General features: G+C 43.3%; 1 protein-coding gene across 2 annotated transcripts in view; it reads right to left on the bottom strand.

Annotated features, from left to right (window-relative positions):
• The window catches only part of FRMD4B (FERM domain containing 4B), an 88,352-nt gene that overhangs the window by 21,441 nt on the left and 45,638 nt on the right, over positions 1–21,273 (bottom strand). The window contains exons 7-11 of one of the 2 annotated variants that reach the window (XM_085300075.1): positions 20,309–20,331; positions 6,731–6,814; positions 5,565–5,630; positions 4,414–4,471; positions 3,390–3,476 (exon numbers count right to left, since the gene is read on the bottom strand). In XM_085300075.1, coding sequence (XP_085156201.1) covers positions 3,390–3,476; positions 4,414–4,471; positions 5,565–5,630; positions 6,731–6,814; positions 20,309–20,331 — 318 coding nt within the window. The remainder of the gene's footprint in view (positions 1–3,389; positions 3,477–4,413; positions 4,472–5,564; positions 5,631–6,730; positions 6,815–20,308; positions 20,332–21,273) is intronic. The other variant, XM_085300076.1, reaches the window with a different exon arrangement.

Here is a 21,273-nt window from a genome sequence, read left to right as displayed (position 1 = left end):
TTGTGTGAACGGCGAGCATTCCCACCAACTCGACAGGGATAAAAAACAAACGAAAAAACAACAAAAACCCCTACACATACCCAAACACACACATGGCAGGTTCTCCTGGTCCAGCCCTGAGTTACCAACTGCCCTTTCCGCTACAGGCGGATGAGCTGTTCTGCTTACGGATGATTGATGTTACATGCGTAAAATTTGGCAAGGCTGGGCGATACGTATCTACAGATTGCTTCATCCAGTTCTGCCTTGCAAGTTTTTTCCTGTGACGAGCTTTCAACCCTGGGCTTCACACTGTTGATCAAACAGTAAAATCTTGGGATAACCACTCTGCTCCAAGGCTCCTATTTAGACCTCTTTGCCTAAAAACCTACTTGGATAAAGCCAGAAGAGTCTGTTTTTTCAGGAAGTTAGTTATATTTATAGGGAATTAATTGATACTACACTAACGAGTGCATTTAATTTTATTTATGCACACACACACACATACTTACACTGAATATGGAGTTAGTTCCTTACAGACGCCTGCCACAAACACTTTGAGCAATATTAAACAAATGCAGCTATCTAACAGCAGCCCCAAATGTTGCCTGCAAGACAAGGAGGCAGAATAAAACTGCCTCGCTGGAAGCCAGCCAGAGCACAGGGACCAGGCACCACCTCCGTGCAAAGGCTCACCTCAAAACTCAGCAGCTTCCAGCTTCAGCCACCATCAGAGAGGTTTCTGCACCTAAGGATCACTTGCATCTTTCAAATCAGGAAAGCTCAGCTCGTTCTTGGTTAGATTTGGACTCGGCCTTTCCCTTTTATTCAGCTAATCAGAGGACGGTAAACATCACTAACTGGGATTAAGTGGAGCACAATAAGGATTCCCTTTCCCAGATGGCTCAGGATAAATAGAATAGCTCTTTTGATCCACAGTATAAACAGCAAGATGACACTAGCACATTGCAGTTGTGAGATTGGCTCCATCCAGAAGGGCAAAGCAACAAAATTCTGTAATATCCAGCAAAATCAGCACTTCTGCTCGGAAAGACGGTCATAATTTACACGTCTACTCCCTCTTACCCGTTACTTTGGAAAAGACTATACTTGCTGACTCCCCACAGATTTGGACAAGCTATACAGACTCTTCTCCCTCCAATATCTATTTTGATATAATCATAAATATGAACAAACAACAATACTGATTACAAGCAAACTTATGCCTGCCCTGGCACAGGCAGCAAGGCTATGGCTACACTGAAATAAACAGCAGTGTCTCAACATCTTAAGTCATGAACTAAGCCTCTAGCTCTCTAGATCCACCGCTTTCTTTCCTCCCTGAGAGTCAATCTAATTCCAATTGCTTCCACGAATCGTGTTAGAGGTCCACTTTGTTTCAAAACTTGAAACATCCCGTGTATAAAGAAACTGTCTGCATATTTCGCCACACGTTGAAAGCAGTCAGCACTCAGAAAAAGCTGAGGGACTCGGGTAATTTTTGTCCTTCCCTACTAGCGCTAGAGACAAATCTACCCATAAGCATACTAGGGCCATATCCATTCCCGCTGTTTCAATCAGCACATTGATGTTAAACCTTCCCTCTGCATTTAGACTCCTCTCTTCCACATTCCCCTTTGATCGCTAATCTCAGTTGTATAATTACAATTACAGTAAAGCAGACAACTATTACTATCATAACACTTTTATTGCACAAGTGACCTTTGGGAGGTCTTTTAATTTTATCTTTTTGAACACAGTCCCCGCTGTGTTCAAAGGCAATGCCTCGTAAGTAACTGTAGCAGGGTGTCACTTGGTATCTTGGCCCCGTTGACCATTAAAAAAAAAAAAAAATCTGCTGGCTGATGTTGTAAACTGAAATCCCACAGGCATAAAAAGTGCTTGGTGCAGCAACACTCTAGCCAGGCAGGCTGTATTTTCTTGGAGAGAGTTATGGGTCACAGCTGGACGTCTTGACTAGAGAATGATCTGTTTGACCTCAATGGAAAAATCTTGTAGATAGTTTCTAAATAAAGGAAAGCAGCAGCACATCAGCAGCTGGAGGAGCTGCTTGATGCCCTCCTTAGACAATCAATGGCTGTGTTAACTGGATCTTCTAGGGTTCCTCTTGTGTCACAGTCGTTTTGGAACACGTGCGGTAACTGAGGCCTAGGGCTAAATTAAGTGCTTAACTGAACAAAGCAAAGGAAGGACTTGAGAGTTCAACCTTGGAAACACACATATATAAATACACCAAAGGAAACCAAGTCATAGCCTGTCTGGCGAATGAGAACAAGATCAAGTTGGGAGCTTGAAGCAGAATTATTCTTAACAAGGAAGTTCTGTTAAGCCATGTTTTTTGGCACTAATACATAAATACTGTTTTGCAAATGTAAAATTCCCTGGCAGGAAGCATACACTTCATGTGAACTCCTGCCCAAACCGTTCCCAGGAAAGGACATCAGCAAAAATCCAACTCTCCATCTCTTCACAGCTTAGATGTTCTAGCTAAGACATGACCAGAAAGAAACCAGATACATCCAACCCAACAGCACAGCTCCTGCACATGAAGTGCTGGCTCTTCTCCATAGGCAAATACGTTAACTAACTCTTCAAAATCTTGCAAGGCTTAGTCCTGCCTGAACGAGACTTATTCAGCTGCAAAACTCGATGGGTTGCCAACACATCATGCATCTGGGCTGCATGATGGATTTCCAAGACTGCCAACAGAAGAGCCTGTTATGGCTGGCTGATGAATGAATTCGAGGGAACCAGCAGTGGAATATAGTACCTTCTGCCCTGTTTTAACAGCAGCTGAGGGTGTTTGCAGAGTTTTCTCTGCAGGAGACATACTGCAGAGAAGGTGGATGGACACAGAAAAAAAATGGCCTCCAATATTTGGCCTCTGCTCTCAATTCCCCCTTAAAATGCCATGCAACAAGAAAGCAGAGTTGCCTAAACGGCCTTGCAGTTCCACCCAGATCTGCTCATATTTCATGGATATCATTTGATCCTTTTATCATTTCACGCACAAAGAACACCTACTATTGCCAATTGAAACACTGCTTGAGTACAAGGCCTTTAGTTTGGGACTTGCAAGAACTCAATTGCTTCATACTTTGTTGCTATCTCTGCAGGTTACCAAAATTCATGAAGAGACTGTCCTGAAACCACCGAACACAAAGACATATGAGCCACAGCTCCCAAAGGGAGTTGTCTGAGGTGGCAAATAAGAGTTTCCATTATATGCAAGAGAGGAGAATTTTACTGTATTCACGTTAGCAGGATTCTCTGTCTCTAAATCTTTTATAGTTGCTCAACAGTCTAATAAGCAATAGTTTATAAACGTATGTTTTGAGATGCAATCCCTTCCCCTCCCAAAAAAAGAATAAAACCAAAAAAAACCTTACTTTTCTGGGCTTGACCTTGTCTTGTAAGTCGTATTGGCCTATTCCTTTATAACTTATTCCAAGCCACCAAGGGATTCCTTGTTTATCCTGAGAAATGAAAGACTACATGAACCAAGATCTAGTTAAGAATTAAGCAGTTCAGAGATTACACCCTGTTTCATTCTATGGCAAGTATGAATAGATAAAACATTTTTTCCCAAACAAATTGACAAAAAGTGGATTGCTAAGATGAATGCTGAAACTTTTTTCTATTGCTTCTATTGGTCAGAGGCAAGAAACCACGCAGTAGTTTTGCAAAGACAACAAAAAGCATCACTGCTGCTGAAACAAATGGTCCTCACTCATTGTAGGATGTAAAGAAGTAAGAAGACGGGACAGAGAAAGATCTGACCAATGACTGTACCCATTAAACATAGGCATGAAACAGCTGCAGGAGAACAGTGCATAGCAGCTATTTCTAGGGTACTACCACCATGGCTGTGAGTCAAAACAAGGAGACCAGCTCTGCTGAGCTCTTCTCAAAAAATGCTTTTGCTCAGGCTCTGCTTTACCAATTGAATAAATGGTATATTTCCATCATTCTCCAAAAATACTTCTTAGTTATACAGCATTTCCCCCATACAGCTGCCACAGTCATACACTAATCAGCTGCCACTTAGAAGAATTCTTCTCTACTTTTTTCTTTTTTTTTCCTAATCTTGATTAACAATGTCTCTAGAGAAAATATTAACTACTTAAAATCTAGAAGTGATATCCAGTTTAATTAAGTTGATAGGAATTTAGCTCCTGATAGGATTACAGAAGGTTTTAACAAAGCTTCCTTTCTGTCATCTGTAGCACATAATGCTTTGCTGCTCTCTGAAAATGTTTCAAAGATGACTGAAGGGGAGAAAAAAAGCATAGAGCCTGAAAAACATGGGGCTTAATGCTGATAGATGGGTACTGAATCATCAAATTGCTCCTTTAGGAATGTAATCACATGGAATAAGCTAAGCAATCACATTATCTATGGACATTAACTAACCTTTACTCCATAGTAATGGACTCCATATGTTGGCAAAGCTTCTACCACTTTCATGTACCTGTAGACAGATTTACAGTGTATCAGATGAGTTTCTCTGGAAGGAATAATATCTATTAACATATTTTTTTCACACATGTGAGTCAAGTAATTTATCATTTGCATATTTTCAATGACTTAATGATTTAAAGACACATTTTCAGAAAAATCTTAGCATCCAGGCCTAGGGAAACATGTGACATTCTGGCCCAAATGAAGTGAATGGAAAATTTCTCATATAACAAAACATTCAATTTTATGATCTATGATCTACAATTCTCTTATCAGAAGTTCAGAGAACTGAGAGTAAAACTTCTGTACACACGAGCCTTCTAGAAAACACTGGAGGGAAGGACCTGCCTGTAGCTATTTCATTATGGTACTTTCGTTAAAATGGATACTGTCCAAATGAAATGGTTTGTGCAGTTGTACAATTGTCTCATGAGACAATTCAGTGAACCACTGAACAGATAATTTATTCTCTGCTGTCATTGAAAGAAGTCTCTGAATTACACAGAGGAGTGCAGTCACTGAACTACAAGAGAAAAACTGTAAGCTGTCTATATGAAACAACGCTGTCTATACCAAACAAACTCAAACTTCTTCGTTTCTAACATCACACTGCAGATGCCTGTAGGAAGTACAATACAACAAATAAAATAATAATAAATTAAAAAAAAATCCTCCATGGGCTCTATATGCATCCTAGAAGACCTTTATCTCAAGAAACCAATTTCTGAACTTTACAGAAGTGATGCATTTGTTTTCCTTCCAGAACTTAACTTAATACTCTTATGCCCTTATTGTTCAGGGAGAAAATTAACAGCTAGCAAGCAGGTATGAAGAAGACTCCTCCAATACAGTAAGGCTCTAATTATTTCTCTTAAATCTGAGGTATTTTGAATGAGGAGATATTACCTTAACTGAAAATCTAGGAAATGTGATATCTGAACTAATTTAACTTTAAAATGCAATTCAGTGAAAAAAAGTCCTACAGATACAAGTGGTAGAGTTCACAAGTAATAACCACCAAAACAGCACGCGTTACCACTTCTCAGTGAAAAAAAACAAAAGTAATAATACTATTTGCATATATTAATAAGCACTATACTCACTGAACAATGGCTTGTCCTCTGGTCAGACCTTTAATTTGTGTATAATGTTCAATTACTCTATCCTCACTGCAAAACAAGCACAAAAAACAATTTAGAGGCGCAGGGTCTTTTCCCGTACGCAACAGCATTTGTTGAAATTCAGATGCCTACTCAGCCTGCATGAAAGTGTCTCCCTGTACATTTCTCACTCAGTTTACATTCTGTTTCTTAATGATTTGTTTCCCACCCTTCATTAAGCAGAATGGACCTGTCTAATCCTCAGCATAGCACACAGCTTTCCAGAGTCTAATTAACCATTTTAGAGCAGCCTGCTTTCCTGCAGATGCTGCTGCAGGATAATGGTACTAATTGTATAAACTCATTTTCAGGTTCTAAAGAACCAAGACTTCAAAAGACAGCTAATACTGTGCTGCAATACGTAAGACAGAAGTTGATATAGAAATGCTTTCATTCTAGTATACTTTTTCCCCTCAGACATTTCATAGATGAAGAACTACAGATTCATCAGCAATGACTTCTTCATGTTTTTCCCCTTCAACTATTCTACTGGAATGTGAAATAAAATATGCATTTATTGTCAGATACTTGAAAACAAAGGAAAAAACAACAGCATTTGATTTGAAAAAGCAAAGCRTAAGTACTAGCATACTTAAAAGTACAATATATCAAAAATATATCAAGCCTAGAAATGAAACAAATGAGGGAGTTGAACTTGTACAAAGGGCTACCAAGCACAAGAAAACAATATTGCTGATTCATCCCAAATGTTGAGTGTTTTACTGCAGATGTAAGCCACAAAACTGGACCTGCCTCTGCTTCAGAGACTATACTGTCTGATAGCTGAAAAGTGCTCTTTACAAAACTCTAGACATGGCTGGAGTTTAGATTTTGGCTCTTTCCATTGAACAGTATCCACTAATTCTGATCCAGAAATTTCTTACCCACCAACTTCATCTGACCAAACTTTCAGAATGGATTTACATTGGACCTGGGTGTCACCTATAACCTTCTACAAGTTGGAAACATTTGAAAGTGAGCGATTAAGTCTACATCCTATACCATATAGGCTGAAAACTTTTAAAGCATTTTTCAAAACTCTTAAAAATGGAACTTGCCATTATCATCTATAGCAAAAATTTACATTTGAAAGAAAGATAACAGCTCACCAGTAAGCAAGTGATGGATGTTCCTGCAGTGTTTTGGTAGGAAAGACTGGCAGTGTCTTCAAGTCTTTTCTAGTGTTTTCATCACTAAAACCGAAAATGACACAGAGTTACTGGTAGTGAATCATACATGTGATCACCAGTTTCAATAAAAGGAAAGTGCTGTTAGGTATTTGCTACACAAGAACACATTACATTACCCCATATCTGGCCGTCATAGCAACATAACACTACAGGTCCTCTCACGTGACAGTGATGTGGACTGATGTTGTAACTCATTACAGAGACACATGACTATGAGGGCAGCAAGACCACTGTATCAATATTTGTTTTACACAGACTCATTCTATTTGCTGAGTACAGAGCAAGCCCTGAAGAGTTGCAGAAAGGAAGTCTTTGCCCAAAGGCAAGGCTTGTATGATTACCTTTGCTCTATCATTAGTCAAAATCCTTCCTGCCACACAACGAATTTTGTGAAGCAGTGCAGTATTTGCTAGAGATTAAACACAGATCTGATTGAAAACAAAGTAGTTCAGTTAAGCTACTTTGAGGTAAAAGTTTTCCTGGACTTCTCATTCTACAGAAAGTTCAAATATTTTGGACTCTGGGCCCAGTCTGGAAAAAAAAAAAAAAAAAAGGAAAAAAAAAGCATTAAATTATGCAAATTTGTCTCAAGATTAGCAAAATATTTAAGGAAGCTATTTATAGGCACCAACAAAATGGTTATTACTTTCTCTTTATATACTTCATTAATGAACCAGCTGAAACTTGCATGCCTCATTTCTGTAGGATTTCTGCATGCCTTCGCAGTAGCGGGAACAAGCACCAACATGACTTTTCTAGGTGAAGAATGCATCAGCTCTATTAACATCTGCCCTGGCTTCTGAATCCGGGCTTTCCTTGAAGGTGTTTTCCTGCTCCGAAGCTCCGTTTCGATGAGAATCCACCACTGCAGATTTCCTCTGAGTTACCTTCCCACTCTTCCCTCAAAAGTGCCTTGGCCCAAGCACCTTGTGCATCAGCAGAGTAGATCGCAGCATAAAACTCTGCGAGGCAAGGGCAGATAGTCGTTGCAGATGGAGGYGGCAACGGAGGAGCACTGAACCACTTCCATCCGGGCGCTACGCTGGGCGCTTGCGGCAGATGTCACACGGATGGCACAGTAAATTAAAGCTCTTTCTTCGTTCTGAGAGCACGGGCTAATAGCTCTCCAAGCCTCTTCCCTCAAGCCCGACAATATGCCTCAACCCTGACTAGGAGGGACCACCTCTGGGGACGAGGAAACAGTTCAATCAACAGCCTATTTATTCTTTAATGTCTTTGATGAAGTTGCCAAGAAGGGGGTCAATTAGCAAGGACTAGCTGTTGTCCCTGAGCTTTGCAATGCCAGCTCTCCTCTGCCAGGAATACGCACTTCTCTGTGAGTTGGCCAGCGCCCAACTGCCACAACCGGGGACAGCTGGGTAGAAAATCAGGATCTCTCCTTTTGACTCTCAATACTGTCAGCGCTCACAAAAGCTGAGGGGTTTTTATTCGCCCCCTTGAAAGCCTGCTGATGGAATGAAAAGGCTGTATGACATTTCAGCCTCCAGCGAAAAGGTCGATTACCAGGGTTTTGTAAGGAAGCAGGAAAACGCAGACTGAGTATGCCCCTCCTGAGGCCTCAGGAACCAGGGTCCAACAAAACAAAACCCAAAGTCCTGAGCCCTGGTCTGATCTCACGGCTGAGCCTGCTCGAGGCAGGAGGTTGAACTAGACACCTCATGAGGTCCCTTCCATTTCAACTAGCAAATCACAGAATAATTCATTATTAAAACAAAAGATTCCTCCTACTTTTAAGCATGACGCATAACTGCAATGGCTGCTTTARTGATCAGGGTTGGCAGGGAAATATAGGGAATAAAGAAAAGGGTTTTGGAAGGAAGCAATAACAAAAAGCCTCATTTCTGTCAAACAAAAGGGCCATTTCTCTAAATACAGACTCCAAACCCACAACACGCCCAATCAGAAGTTTAATAGCTGCTCTCTGAATCGCTATGTAGAAACCTCACTGCCAACGAACAACACAACGCCCAAGCACGGGCTGAAGCACCACAAAGAGGCCTGATGCCAGGACACGTGAGYTGGGCTCTGGCAGATGCAGCCTGCTCTCCCTCTGCCCACACGGCTAGCAGGCGGGACCACGTGTGCCCCTCGAGGCTGTCCTCTCCCCCAACCCCACCCACRGCCTACCACTGTAGCCAAGGTGAGATGGTGACCCCAGAGCTCTCACTGCAGCAGCTGAGGTGGAGAGAGCACAAGCTTGTCTTTGCCAGCCACATTACAGGGTCAGTAACCCCCCAGCATGGAGATGATGCAGAAATGCAACAAACCCTAGCAGCAAACCCTGCTTCCCACCATGCATTAAGTGCCATATTTTACATGATCCATGGTCTCCTGCCATCCAGCAGGCCTTTCAGACAGCTGAGGCTATCATTTCAGTCATCTCCTGTAGTTACATTAGAAAATGTCAGCCCTACTACACACAGCTGGCTTCCCACTTTGTTGTTAGGCCTCTCACCTCCAGATGTGGCCGAGTAGCGAGCTATTTTATCCTCAAAATAAGGGTGCTAGTTAAATCTGTGTGGTAATTACCGAAGAAATAATTCATCACTATGGAATTGTCTATCACTGGCTCCAGACACCAGCTCACCTGCTTCCCTGGGCAGACTTGTGGGCTCCGATTTGTCACATCTAGGCACTAAGGACTGCAGTCACTCCTGTGCCATGACTGCAAGCCAATCCCTCTAACGTCTTTCAAAGGACGCAGGTTTGCTGCCAGCCTCTTGTGGAGTTGAAGCACTGACCTAGAACAACAGGTTCTGGGGCAGCTCTTTAACCTGCAGAGTCCACAGAGCTGTGACGACTTACAGCAGAGCCGGACCTTCTCAGTTCTTCTGCCAACCTAATCACCCGTCCAGCTACCTCTAATAGCAGAGGACGCATTTCCTTCATAAGGCAAAGGAACCTAATCCCATATCCTGCCATCCAAACGCATCATCTCGTCCTGTCAACCTGCTACTCCGTACCGAAGGGAACATTGCTCCCTATCAAGATGGGCGATTATATGCAGGGTCTGAAAGTCTCTCTTGGCCATATGAGAATTTTATATTCTCCTATGTAATCATAAGATTTTGCATGACAAAAACTTAGAGAAGTTTTGTAAAAGACCYGGGAGAAACAGGTCATAGCTCCTTGTATGCTGAACACCTTCTGCTAAACAGAACAATCTAGCCCTCAGCAGCACAGATCTTTTGATCATGAGCCTGATGATTAGCATTTGGGATGATTCACAGCTTTACAGACAATAAAAGCATCAAAYGGTCCTCTTCCTCCTTCAGAGTTCATTATCACTTTATCTACACCGAGGAGAAAGAGCATGTTCTTCCCTTGACCCTTCGGATCACCTTCCCAAGCCCTCACAGACTCAGTTCTCCCCCAGAGGTGACAAGTCCAGATAGCAGCAGTAATGCTTTGAATTATGACCTGTTCCTGTTTGGTTTCACAGTGACCGCAGGACGATACATAAACACAAGGCAGATGCCCCYTTCCCAAGACACTCCGCTGCCTGTGCTATGTCTCTGCTATCTACCAACCAAACCCACACATGCTGCGTTTGGTAGGTTCATGAGAATAAAAGCCTGTTTTCATYAGAGCAGAAGTACACTTCAGCTGTCAGGATGGAGAGGCCCACTTGCATTTGATCTGACCTCTAGTACAGAGGGGCTTCTCGACTGTTGATTCCTGGCATACTTCCAACACATAAACTTAAACTGCCCAGAGTCAACAGGACTGAATATTTTTGGCAAAAGTTTTGTTTACTTCCCAGGAGGAGAATATAAGAAAACACTCATCCGAAGTATTTTTCCACTACGGAGAAAACTAAAGAATGAGAGCACACAGACCCTATCCTTTCCCTTCCACCCTTTTACACGGGATTTTTCTCCCCAGTAGATATTTGGCGGAACTTGAATTGATTTGGGTAAAGTAAATGAAAATCTACTTCAGCTCCTGCTCACATTGAATTTTAGCTTGCATTCTTGGTACTACCTATATTTAATTTTCTGTCACAATCTGAACAAATCTAGGGCAAGATGATGTCCTCAGCCACCATGCCCTGCTCATAGGTCCCAGAGGGACCTAATACACAGAGACTGAAGGGCAGTTTGTCTTTAAAAAAAGATAGCAATATTTAACCATATACTACACTATGAATAGAAATTCTCGCAAACTACCAGCTCTAGCAGCAAACTAGTACCAATCCTACATGCTTCTTATAACCCACGGATGCTCTAATGAAGCTTTCTTACTAAAAACTTGACCAGAAATCTGTGAAGGAACCCAGACAATAATGGCATGATCTCCCTAAAGGACATTACTTAAAATAAAAAACCAAAAACCCCCAAAGCCTTACATATTTGTATTTCCAGAAAGTGTATCTTCACTGCTCGTAATTCACAACACAACACTCCTGCTAGCCAGATTTACAGATGTGACAGAACTGTGCTAATTGGAGCCATCTGTAATGATGCCCAGGCTCTTCCTTGCACCCATTATGTCAAAAAACAGCTTATGCTCGTTGCTAATGCAGTAACTCAAGGTAAGACTTCGATGCAGTAAGATGTGGTTAACGAGGTTAGCATAAAACATGAAGAGCAACAGACACACCCGGAGCAGCAAAAGCAATATGTGCGACTACAGCATAAAAGCTTATCACCCCACATCTTTGTAAATATTAACTACTTGGTAAGGATAGGACTTAGACAACTTGTATCCAACTGAAGCGATGGTAGGTGTGTCCATCATTGCTGAAATGTTTTAGCAACATTTTACAACGTGGGATTTTATCACTGGGGAAAGTTCACTGTATAGTGATTTTCCTCTACTCTCGAAGCTTCTTGTCTGCACACAAGGGCTTGTTTTTATGTTGTTGTGTAATCATTAGATTAAGTTATTACTGGGTCTTTCTGAATGCAACCATTCTATACTCACAGTTTATCTGTGTAATGATTTTAGGCATACAACAAGCAAAATTTAGASCAGCCTTATCTTTAGAAAATATTGACCAACCTCTCAAGTTACCCTGAAAGGTATTTCACGGACAACACAAATCAACCATCACTTTCGAGAATCATATCTGAGATATGAAAGGAATAYGGAGCTTCACATCTAAAGAACAATATAGCATGATCACACATCATAAAAAGAGGCTACAAAATTTCTCCATTAAAATCTGTCTTATTCAGTTACAGATGTTTAGCATGGGCAATAAATAAATAAATAAAATAAAAACAGCACATCAAATTAACTACTTGAAATCCAACTGTCTAGTTTCTCAGAGGGCTGGTCAGGGTGCTCAGAAGATGCCAGCATCAGCCCTGATTCTTGTGAACCACCACTGAACTCGCTCGCTGTGGCATTACAAACGATGCTGTAAGTGCGTGAGACCATCCTAGGTTGCCACCTACATCCCTACCTGGTTCTAAACCGATCAGACTCAGTAACATCACTCTTGCTCCTGTTTGTCTGCAAACATGTCAAGAGGCAGCAACAGACTGTCACACTGCAGCTGGACTCCAGCAGCAAGTGCATTCCTGTAGGGTTTTTTTTGTCGGTTTTGTCTTTTTTTAAAAAAYGGAAGGGCAGAGCAGTTGCCTTTTGCACTCACTCAGAGGCTGGTCTAGCCCTTAAAGGTCCTACAAGAAGCAGGTGTCAGGAGGAAGCAGCAAAGCAGTAGAGGAGAAAAAAAAGAGTGGGGTTAAAAGTGCAAGGGAAAAAAGGGGGGAAGAAAGAGTGAGGAAGGTAAGGAAGGAGAAAGTGGATTGATTTAGAAGCTTTTGAGCAAATCAGAGCAGCAGGCTCTTGGCAGTCGGATTATGAAATACACTCGCTGACAAATCCTCTTTTGTGACAAACACCAGACGTTCCCCATCATTTCCCAACCTTTCAGTTCATGGTCTGCTGGCACACTCGAGGAAATTTTTTTCCTATTGAAGGAAGACCAGCATCCGGAAAGGCAACGTCCAGGGCACTCCCGATTGCTCCRCCAGGGCTGGAGGCCTGCCGGACGTGCCAGAGCTGATCCTTAAACCCATGGTCAGCGGGGAGCTTCATMTGGGGGACGACTCCAAGGTTTGCCACTTGAATACCAGACATGAGCAGACTGCTCAGAAAGGTATCTGAAGGAGCGTTTCTAAGAGGCTGTCAAACCCCGCAATGTGGGAAAGAACACGATAAAAGTGGCAGCTGGTTTGCTCAATGGCACCCGGGAGGTGACCGTTTTAAGCTCGCAGCACACGTCTATGCTGCAGGTGCAGAACTAGCTCAGGAATTTCTACGCTGTGCTGGAACAACTGTTTTAGCTTTATAGCTTGAGAGGGGCTCTCAAACATAAAACATAGCTGGGCTGGCAAACAATTCCCCAGAGTTAGCCCAGGCTGGATCACAGCCACGGACCTGGAAGGCTGACTTCCAGCTCCAGCCTCSTTCCAATCAGTTCTAGATGAATATCTCCACCTCCTGAGCCCTGTCACGCTTTCCAGAAGAGTGGCAAGTGCCTACCGGTCTCATGGGAGTTTTGTGACTCTGCTTGTTGATACTTGGAAGATTGGTCAAGAGCACACCAGGAAAAGCAACATTTCTAGTGTCAGCTGCATCAATACACCTCTCCATCCTCAGAGGCAGGGAAGGACAGGTGAGACCAAGGTGCTTCCAGAGCTACTCTCGGCAGGCAAGGCAGCGTGCTTCCCCTCTGCAACTAGGAGCGGAGTGCTGAGAAAGCAGCTGGCTTCAAGTCACCAAATTTCTGTAGCCCTGGACAAATTCCCTTGCCCTAAGTTCTCAGTTAGTCTTTGCAGACAGCTACCAGTCTCATGGATCTACTGCAGTATATCCACGTTGGCAAAGCTGCTCAGACACACTGATAGTACGTGTTAGCAATATTTCACCATCAGACCAGACAGGAAGCAGATTGGCTCTGCTTTACCTGAGGATTTACTGTAAAGCCAAAGATGCCTATTCACAGCTGATACACGCTTGAAGGATCCCAAACTCTTCCTCGGAACAACAGACTGTTATTTCTAGCATTCACGCTTTCTTCCTGTTCACACAAAAGTCAGATTAGCCATATTAGTTGTGGTTCTTTAGTACGTCTGAGCGCAGCAGCAAAGTTTACAGCTTGTTATCGTAGTCCTCTATGCTGAYACAAAGACACATGCAACCGCAAGAAAAATAAAGTATCTGAATAACGATAAAGGCCTGACAACTCTACAAAAGGAAAAGCAGAGGCTGAAAAGCTGTCATCCCATTTCCCCACAGCACAAAACACACACTGCATGACAGGTCCCAMCCACCCCAAGGTGAGGAAAATCAGAGAGAACTTCCCTTCTTTTTTAAATGAGTATGGTGCTTCGAGTTGGACCAGAGACCAAATTCCTGCCCTGTGCCTATGGCACAAGCCTGGAGCACTGCTCTGTAGGACTGACGCTGCTCTCAAGGCATTTATCAGAGCTGAGGTGAACACAGTATCACTCGCAAGCAGTGAAATCTCATTTTACAACTGGAAGAGGCAGTATACTTAAATGYTGAATCCGTATTTTGAGGGAATTTCTAAGGGGGAAGGTATCTTCTACCCATGCAGCCTGAACGCTACTCAAATGGCTACTAATAGCTACAACAGCAGCAAATCTGTGCACGGGGAGAAAGCTCGTGTCATTTATGAATTTTCTGGCTCCATAATTGCCTCTTCTCTTGTCTACTTTGGATGCAGAGCTCTGTGTCAGTGACAGAGCACACACAAAAGTCCTCCCCAGGTGGCTGGCTTGTACCCACTATAGTACTGCTTGTTTGAGTTACAAGTGCCTTAAAGAGAGGGGGAAAAAAAGAAGAAAAAAAGCAAGATTAAAAAAAAGAAAGTACAGTTGGGAGATATTTACCTATGACAAAGCACAATGACTCCTTTTGCTGGCCCTGCAGCACCTTGTACTTACACCGTGCATCTGAAACCCCTTAAAAACATGGGTTACTTGCTGTCATAATTACAGTTAGACTAAATACTAAAGTTACACTATCATATGCACATAGTAAATCCCATGACATCAGATTATTAACTTACTCAAAGCATCCTTTTTTTTTCTTCATCTAATTCTTTGTTCATTTATTCACTGTGTTCCCACCAAATTYGGGCTGATTCATCTGCTGCACAGTACGTATACTATACAAATTCCCTGGGAGCCCTTACAGGACTGCTTTAAAAGAGGAAACAGTAAAAATACTAAGATGACATCATCACAGAGACGATAYGTGCTTTGTTCTGTCCTGCAACGCACTAATCTACAAGTCACACAGTGGGTGTAGAAGAGGGCTTACTAAGTTTAGCAGAAAATCGGGGCCTTGATTAAATAGTTTTTGTAATTGCACCTGATTTACACAATGATTTTCAGCTTTTTACTGAAAAACAAAACACCAGGAAATACTCCCTCCTCACACACACTGGTTAATAAGTCTACACTGATCTTGTTTCAAATTAGTTATTTATTGCAAAGGAGTGAGTTTAGGAAAGCACATAGCTGGGTTTAATCGAGACAGAGTTAATGGTTCATGAGCAAGTGCCTAGCAAAGTATTTAAAGAGAAAGTGTGCAGAGAGTTGCACCTGAAAGGCAAAATACACAATGACTCACTCAACAAACAAGAGGCAGTTCAGCGAAATGAGTGCAGCCACAATGCTCARATGCCTAGCACTGATTTACAAGCTCTACAAGCAGAATCTGCAGGGCACAGTGGATTATCTTGGAGAAAGTCTCTGCAAATACCATTGCATAAACATTTAAATATGCACTTACTTTGAAAGGAAGAACAAAATCTAAACTGAGCTGGTGCCTATGACAGGCACCAGGTGGACATCGTGAATCGTATAGTGGTCATCAGCTCTCGTGCATCACCCACGAGCCGTGCCTGCACCCTCAGAGGCCATGCCAGGATGTGAACCGAAGGGGCAAAGAGGAACAACTGGGAGATTTGTTCCAAAAACATGTTTGTGATCTGTCCAYGTCCTGGAGGTGGCCACACTTGGAGTTCTGGTTGTATGGACCTAGTGAGATGCCCCAAAGCGGGCTGGGCTTGCTTCTCAGGGGTGCCCTGAGCTGGAAGCTAGGTTAGTCTTTGGGTAAGYAGCACAGCTTGCAGGTGCTCTGATATCAGATGATGACTGACTTCTTTCAAGGAGCTCATTTTGTAGCATTGCCTATGTTGCGGTTTACACGTTCGCTTCTGCCAAGTGATTCTCCAATTTGTCTGGCAAAATAATTATCTGCCAAGTAAATGCTAAAGTCTAATACTGGAGTGCTCACGCTCTTTAATTAGGAGCAAATAGCTGATATTAACTCTCTACAGCTAGTCCCAGCAATTATTCCCCCCCCCCCCCCCAGTAAAGTTTGTAAATTTGGAAGCTCCTGAACCAATTACCCTCTAGCTGCAGTTTGCAAGGGTATCTTTCACATAGACAGTTTCCTCTTACAAACTCTTATCACTCTTGTAATGATAAACCCCCGTCTCTCATATGTGTCAGCTACCAGGAATTCATTATTTTGTCTGTGTTATGTTATACCAGTCGGGAGTTATCTTTGCAGCCCACAGGCTAGAATCAAAATCCAATGTGTCAGCGATTTAAAGAAATGAAAGCCCTCCTCCAGCAATTTAATTAACTTTCAGGGATCACGGCTGAGTTTCAGTGCGGGATACGTTACTGGGGAAAACATGATCCAAGATTGTCAGTCAGAAAATAAACTTAAAAACAAAGTTACTTTCCTGGTATAATCCACGTACYTAATCTGATTTTTTCTAATGCTAGAAGCACAAGATTTAGGACTGCCCATCTTCATGACAGTGACATACCATCTCTTTCATCAAGCTACAAAGCAAAATATTACTGTTTACCACTGCACAGTATTTCACTGTGGTAGGCGCTTAGTCTATAGACTAAATACAGTTAAACCATTTATTTTTCAAGGAAGGAAGAAATTATACATCGCCTGCTTATATTATGAATAATTACCAAACTGAACTCCTATTTTGCTCACCTGTCAAGATATTAGGTTTCTTGAAAACGAAATGATCATCTTAAATAGATTGCACTCATTTTTTTTCAGAAATTAGACCATTCCAGAAGCTGCAACTTGAATCAAACGAATCTTTAAAGTCCTTCAGAGAGTTTTAGAAGTCAACAATTTAGCTACGATTGCAGCTTTTTCTGTTTAGTTTAGAAGTGTGATGCTGCATTAGTTCATTTACRGAATACATAACTTCAAAACTACGCTACTATTAACGACTCCTATTTTGCTTGGGAGTTGTTTTGCAGGGGCTGGGGAAGACCGATAGGAACTCGGCTTCAGACGAGGCAGCCCATCAGCTGAAAGTCACCGATCAGCTGCGGAAAGCAAACACGAGCAAAACATCACTTCCCTCTTCTCGAGCAAAACGTGCTGAGCCGTTTCACACGAAGGCAGAGGGCCACAGCTTGCAGCACCTCGGACAGACTTTCTGTGAACCTCTGTGAAACCGTCTGGAGGAAACCCACTGCCCTCACCAGCCCTAACGCCGCCCGGCACACACGGGGCCGACGAACGTCTCGCAGGCGCTGCTGCGGCACGCTCTTGCAGACCTCTCCATCACCTCTGTGGTATAAAGCCCCTCGGCCAGGATCGCCGGCTCAGTAAACAGGAAAAGGAACCGGACCGTCTGCGACGGATGCGCGGCCGCAGTGCGTGGCCGTCTTTGCTAATAATTCTTCTTGTGGCCAGCAGTAATTTTAGATTGCATTTTAGAAACCAGTGCAGAACAATAAACATACTGCGGATATCATTCTCAAGTATGCACTTAAGCGTCTATCAAGTTTCAAAGTGGGATTTAGGTGTTTTATCTCACTTGCGTAAATCCTCTTGCTGCATAAGGAGCATGCCCTTGTCCTAACACCCCCRGCCAGGCCCCCGTGGTCCTACTGGCTTTCACCTGCGGAGGCCAAACCCCCGAGGTCTTCACGTTCTCGTGCTGTGGGTACTACCAGACTGCAAAGTCTCTCCAGCCTGACCCCTGTGGCATAGAAATAAGTAGTTTTTACTTTTTCCAACAGTCCATATGTCAGGTTTGCTCACTGAAAATAAACAGATTTCAAAAGAATGTGCTCGCCCACTCACCACGGGATAAGGACGGGTGTTTCTGGGAAGATTACTGCTCTTTTCCACTGAGGTGCTCTCTGAAAATTTGAACAGTGGATTGGGGCACGGGGTTACTACAGCTGCAGGATTTTAAACTGTCCATATCCTGGTACTGAGCTGTGCATACCCCCCTGAAGTCAGCAGTGGCTCTGCACCACTGACCACAAAATGACCAATTTGCAGGATGTGCTCCCCAGAAAAGCTCCCTGCTAGATCCATGAAAAAACAGACTACGCAGAAATTGTCAGCTTTGTCCGGACTGGCCCATTTTTAACTTGCAGTAAGCTAATCTCTAGGACTTCAGGCAATTCCTGTGTTTACTGGGAGTTCATTCAGTCCTAATCCTATATCAAGAGTTAACAAACGTGTTCTCGCGTAAGCAGTAATGGCGCAACAGCCACATTTCAGAAGGTGATTCAAAATGGTATTTCCAAATGGTASTGCACAGTGGAGACACCAAAACCAAGACACCACATATGGAGACAGCTACGCTGTAYAAACAACAGGATCCTTTTGAGAATATACTCTTATCGGGGGTGAGTTTGGCAGGGGAGACTAGCCATGCAGTATCTCTGCAAGATAGGGCTGCAATTAAGCTGGTTGCTTTATCACTAGTGGTCCAAAGAACCTCATGTGATACGTAAAACCTAATTCCCTCATTTCTGGTGCACTCCTCTCCGTCCAGAGCAGCTGGCCGTGCTCATTTGATACGGAGGTGTAATATCCCGGCTCCTGCAGGAACCAATTGTTGCAGCTATGCTCTGCTGCAAAAGGCAACTGTTAGGGGAAGAGAAGCACTTGGGGAAGGAAGTCAATTTTGCAGCATAGCATTCTTCCCTCCAGTTCTTTTTAAATACTTGGGAAGCTAATCACAAGCAACCTACTCCTTGCAAYTTGTCAGCTGAGGCATGCAAAATAACCACGTACACAGATCTCGTACATGTGAAACAATACTTAAAACCCTATTTATTGTAAATGATAAGGAGTTAATGTTAAGTTTAAACCACGAGGGAGGTTTAAACCACAAAGGTAGTTTAACCTTAACCTCGTCTCTTAAGAATTTGTACCAGGCTAAGAGAGCACAAGCTGCCAGTTGCTGCAGCTTAACAAATTGCTTCTTGTCAAGCAAACTGCAGTAATTTGAGGTCTGTGGCTAACTGTCCATAAACTGAGTGAAGCTTATGGAGTCACTGTGAAATCAGGCAAGACTACCAGTCCTTCTGGAGAAAAGCGCAGCACGTCGTAGCTATAAGCAAYAGCCTCTGGGTCACAAAGCAGTTCYACAGTGTGAATAGGATAGAAAACATCTATACAGCCAGYTGGTCCAACCAACCTTAGCTGSATCTGAAACCTTTCCTCCCTGACAGCCACCAAGAAAAGCAAAGGGAGCTTTGTGGTTGACTTCCCAAAGTGCATCCTCCCACAGAGGAAAGACTGGGATTTGGAGAAGAGCTCTTGGAAGAGGAACTGGCACTTACTTGACAACTCTGCGCTGAATGGAAAACAGAGTATGTCAACTGCTGCTGGTTTTGGCAGTCAGCTGCAACCGTTATTCACTGCCCGCGTGCAGGTAGCTCTTTCCTGAGCGTTTTCAAAGCACGTTTCTTGAAAGCTGTTGTAGCCAAAGTGTAAAGACATCACTCTTCCTCCACAGAAACGCAGCAAGTAGTAAAATATTAACATGACCAAAGCTGACCTTCTGAATTTCTATTTGCTTAGYGAGCTGTTCCTAATCAAAGTGAGCTCTTCCCCCCTCGTCCCCAGCCCGGCTCATTCCCATAATCAGYGCATGGAGCCCAACAGGCAGCACGTGATTTCCGAGCGCCAGCACGGGCTGGTTACGGAGCTTCAGGTAGCTAAACGCCAGCAACCCCAGGTCGCACGCCAGCTACAACGCAACTGGTGGGTCAAGCGTGGGGAGGGTGAAGAAAGCAGCTCACGGGTGTCTGGCACTGCCGGCTCCAGCCCTCCGCATGCACCAGCGCTAGGAAGGATGCAGAAACGGGTCCGAGAGGCGGCGCAGAGTACGGGCTTTCTGGGGCGACAGGGTTGGCACAGCGCCTCTGTCCCCGTAAAAACGGCAAGGTGGGGGTGACCAAACCAGGAGGACTTGAAACTCCCCCTCCATTCAGAGCCTGCTCACAAAGGGAATTACTCACCCAGCAGACAGGGAAGATTTTATCCAGCCTGGCAGCGCATTTCACTTTCTTCACCTACRGCTCCAGGCGGGCTCTTACCCCCACCCGTTCTTCTGATTGTTTGAAATACAATGCAAACTAAAGAAAACACATCCATCAAGCACACGAGCATTAGAAAGGAAAACGTTATTACCTGGAATAGTCCCCTTTAGCTTCCTACAATTGAAAAACAGTGACAGAGTTAAAACACGAGCTCCTTAAGAGTCCGAGAGAGYTTTCCCAGCATTGTTCCCTGCCCGGCTCCCGCTCCCCGGCCTGCCCTGGCTGCGGTCACGCTCGGGCGGCCCGCGGGGGCTGCGTGCACGCGTTCGAGACAGGTCCTGGCCCCCGATGCTCCCAGCTTCCAGCTGTAGATTAACCACCCACACCATAAATAATACAGCTTCCAAAAACCGGGACGAATTTCCACATTCCAACTCAAACGTCACTTCTGCTGCAGCAGAAGCAAAATACAACTCTCTCCCCTCTGTCAAGCAAATCCAGCGAAAGGTTGGCTTTACAAGCAGGTCAGCAGGGGAGAGAACTGCGTTTGCTCAAGACCAGAACAGTCCAGGCAGATGAAACCACCGCAGCTTTGCTGGAGCATCTGCTCAGTGAAAATGCAGTTGGGGTGGGAGGAGTACAAAACACCACCTTATGTACAGCAGAAATTTCATAGCAACTGGTAAATAGCTAGAGTTTAAATATAAGGACAGGGGAAAAAAAAGACTAATAAGAGGAAAAATTAACATAACCTATTTTATTATAATAAAACTATAGGCTGTGAAAGAAAAAAATCACAGGGGTAATATAGAAAATTTTAGCTACAGTATTCTAATTCTTTTCCTTCTCTCAAATCTCTAGAACATACTTAAATTAGAAAATTAAAGAGATAAATTGAAGAGGAACCTCCCGAAATTAATTACTTCCCTTGAGGAGTTTTTTTYCTCCTTCTTTCCCTCCTTCAAATTGAAATTGCTCAAACATAAATGTCTCTCACTAGCCAAAGAAGAGCTACAATACTGGGAGCTGTTTTATTTATTTATTTATTGTTATTTTTTTTTAATCTGCAGAGACTATAAACGCTGCTACGTGGTTTTGCCTTCACAGGGGAGAGGA

The sequence above is a fragment of the Rhea americana genome, unplaced genomic scaffold (assembly GCF_003343005.1).
Source record: "Rhea americana isolate MKP2758 unplaced genomic scaffold, rheAme1 scaffold_16, whole genome shotgun sequence".
Taxonomy (NCBI): Eukaryota; Metazoa; Chordata; class Aves; order Rheiformes; family Rheidae; genus Rhea; species Rhea americana.
The sequence above is the reverse complement of the archived record's forward strand: the minus strand, read 5'-3'. Positions and strand labels throughout refer to the sequence as shown.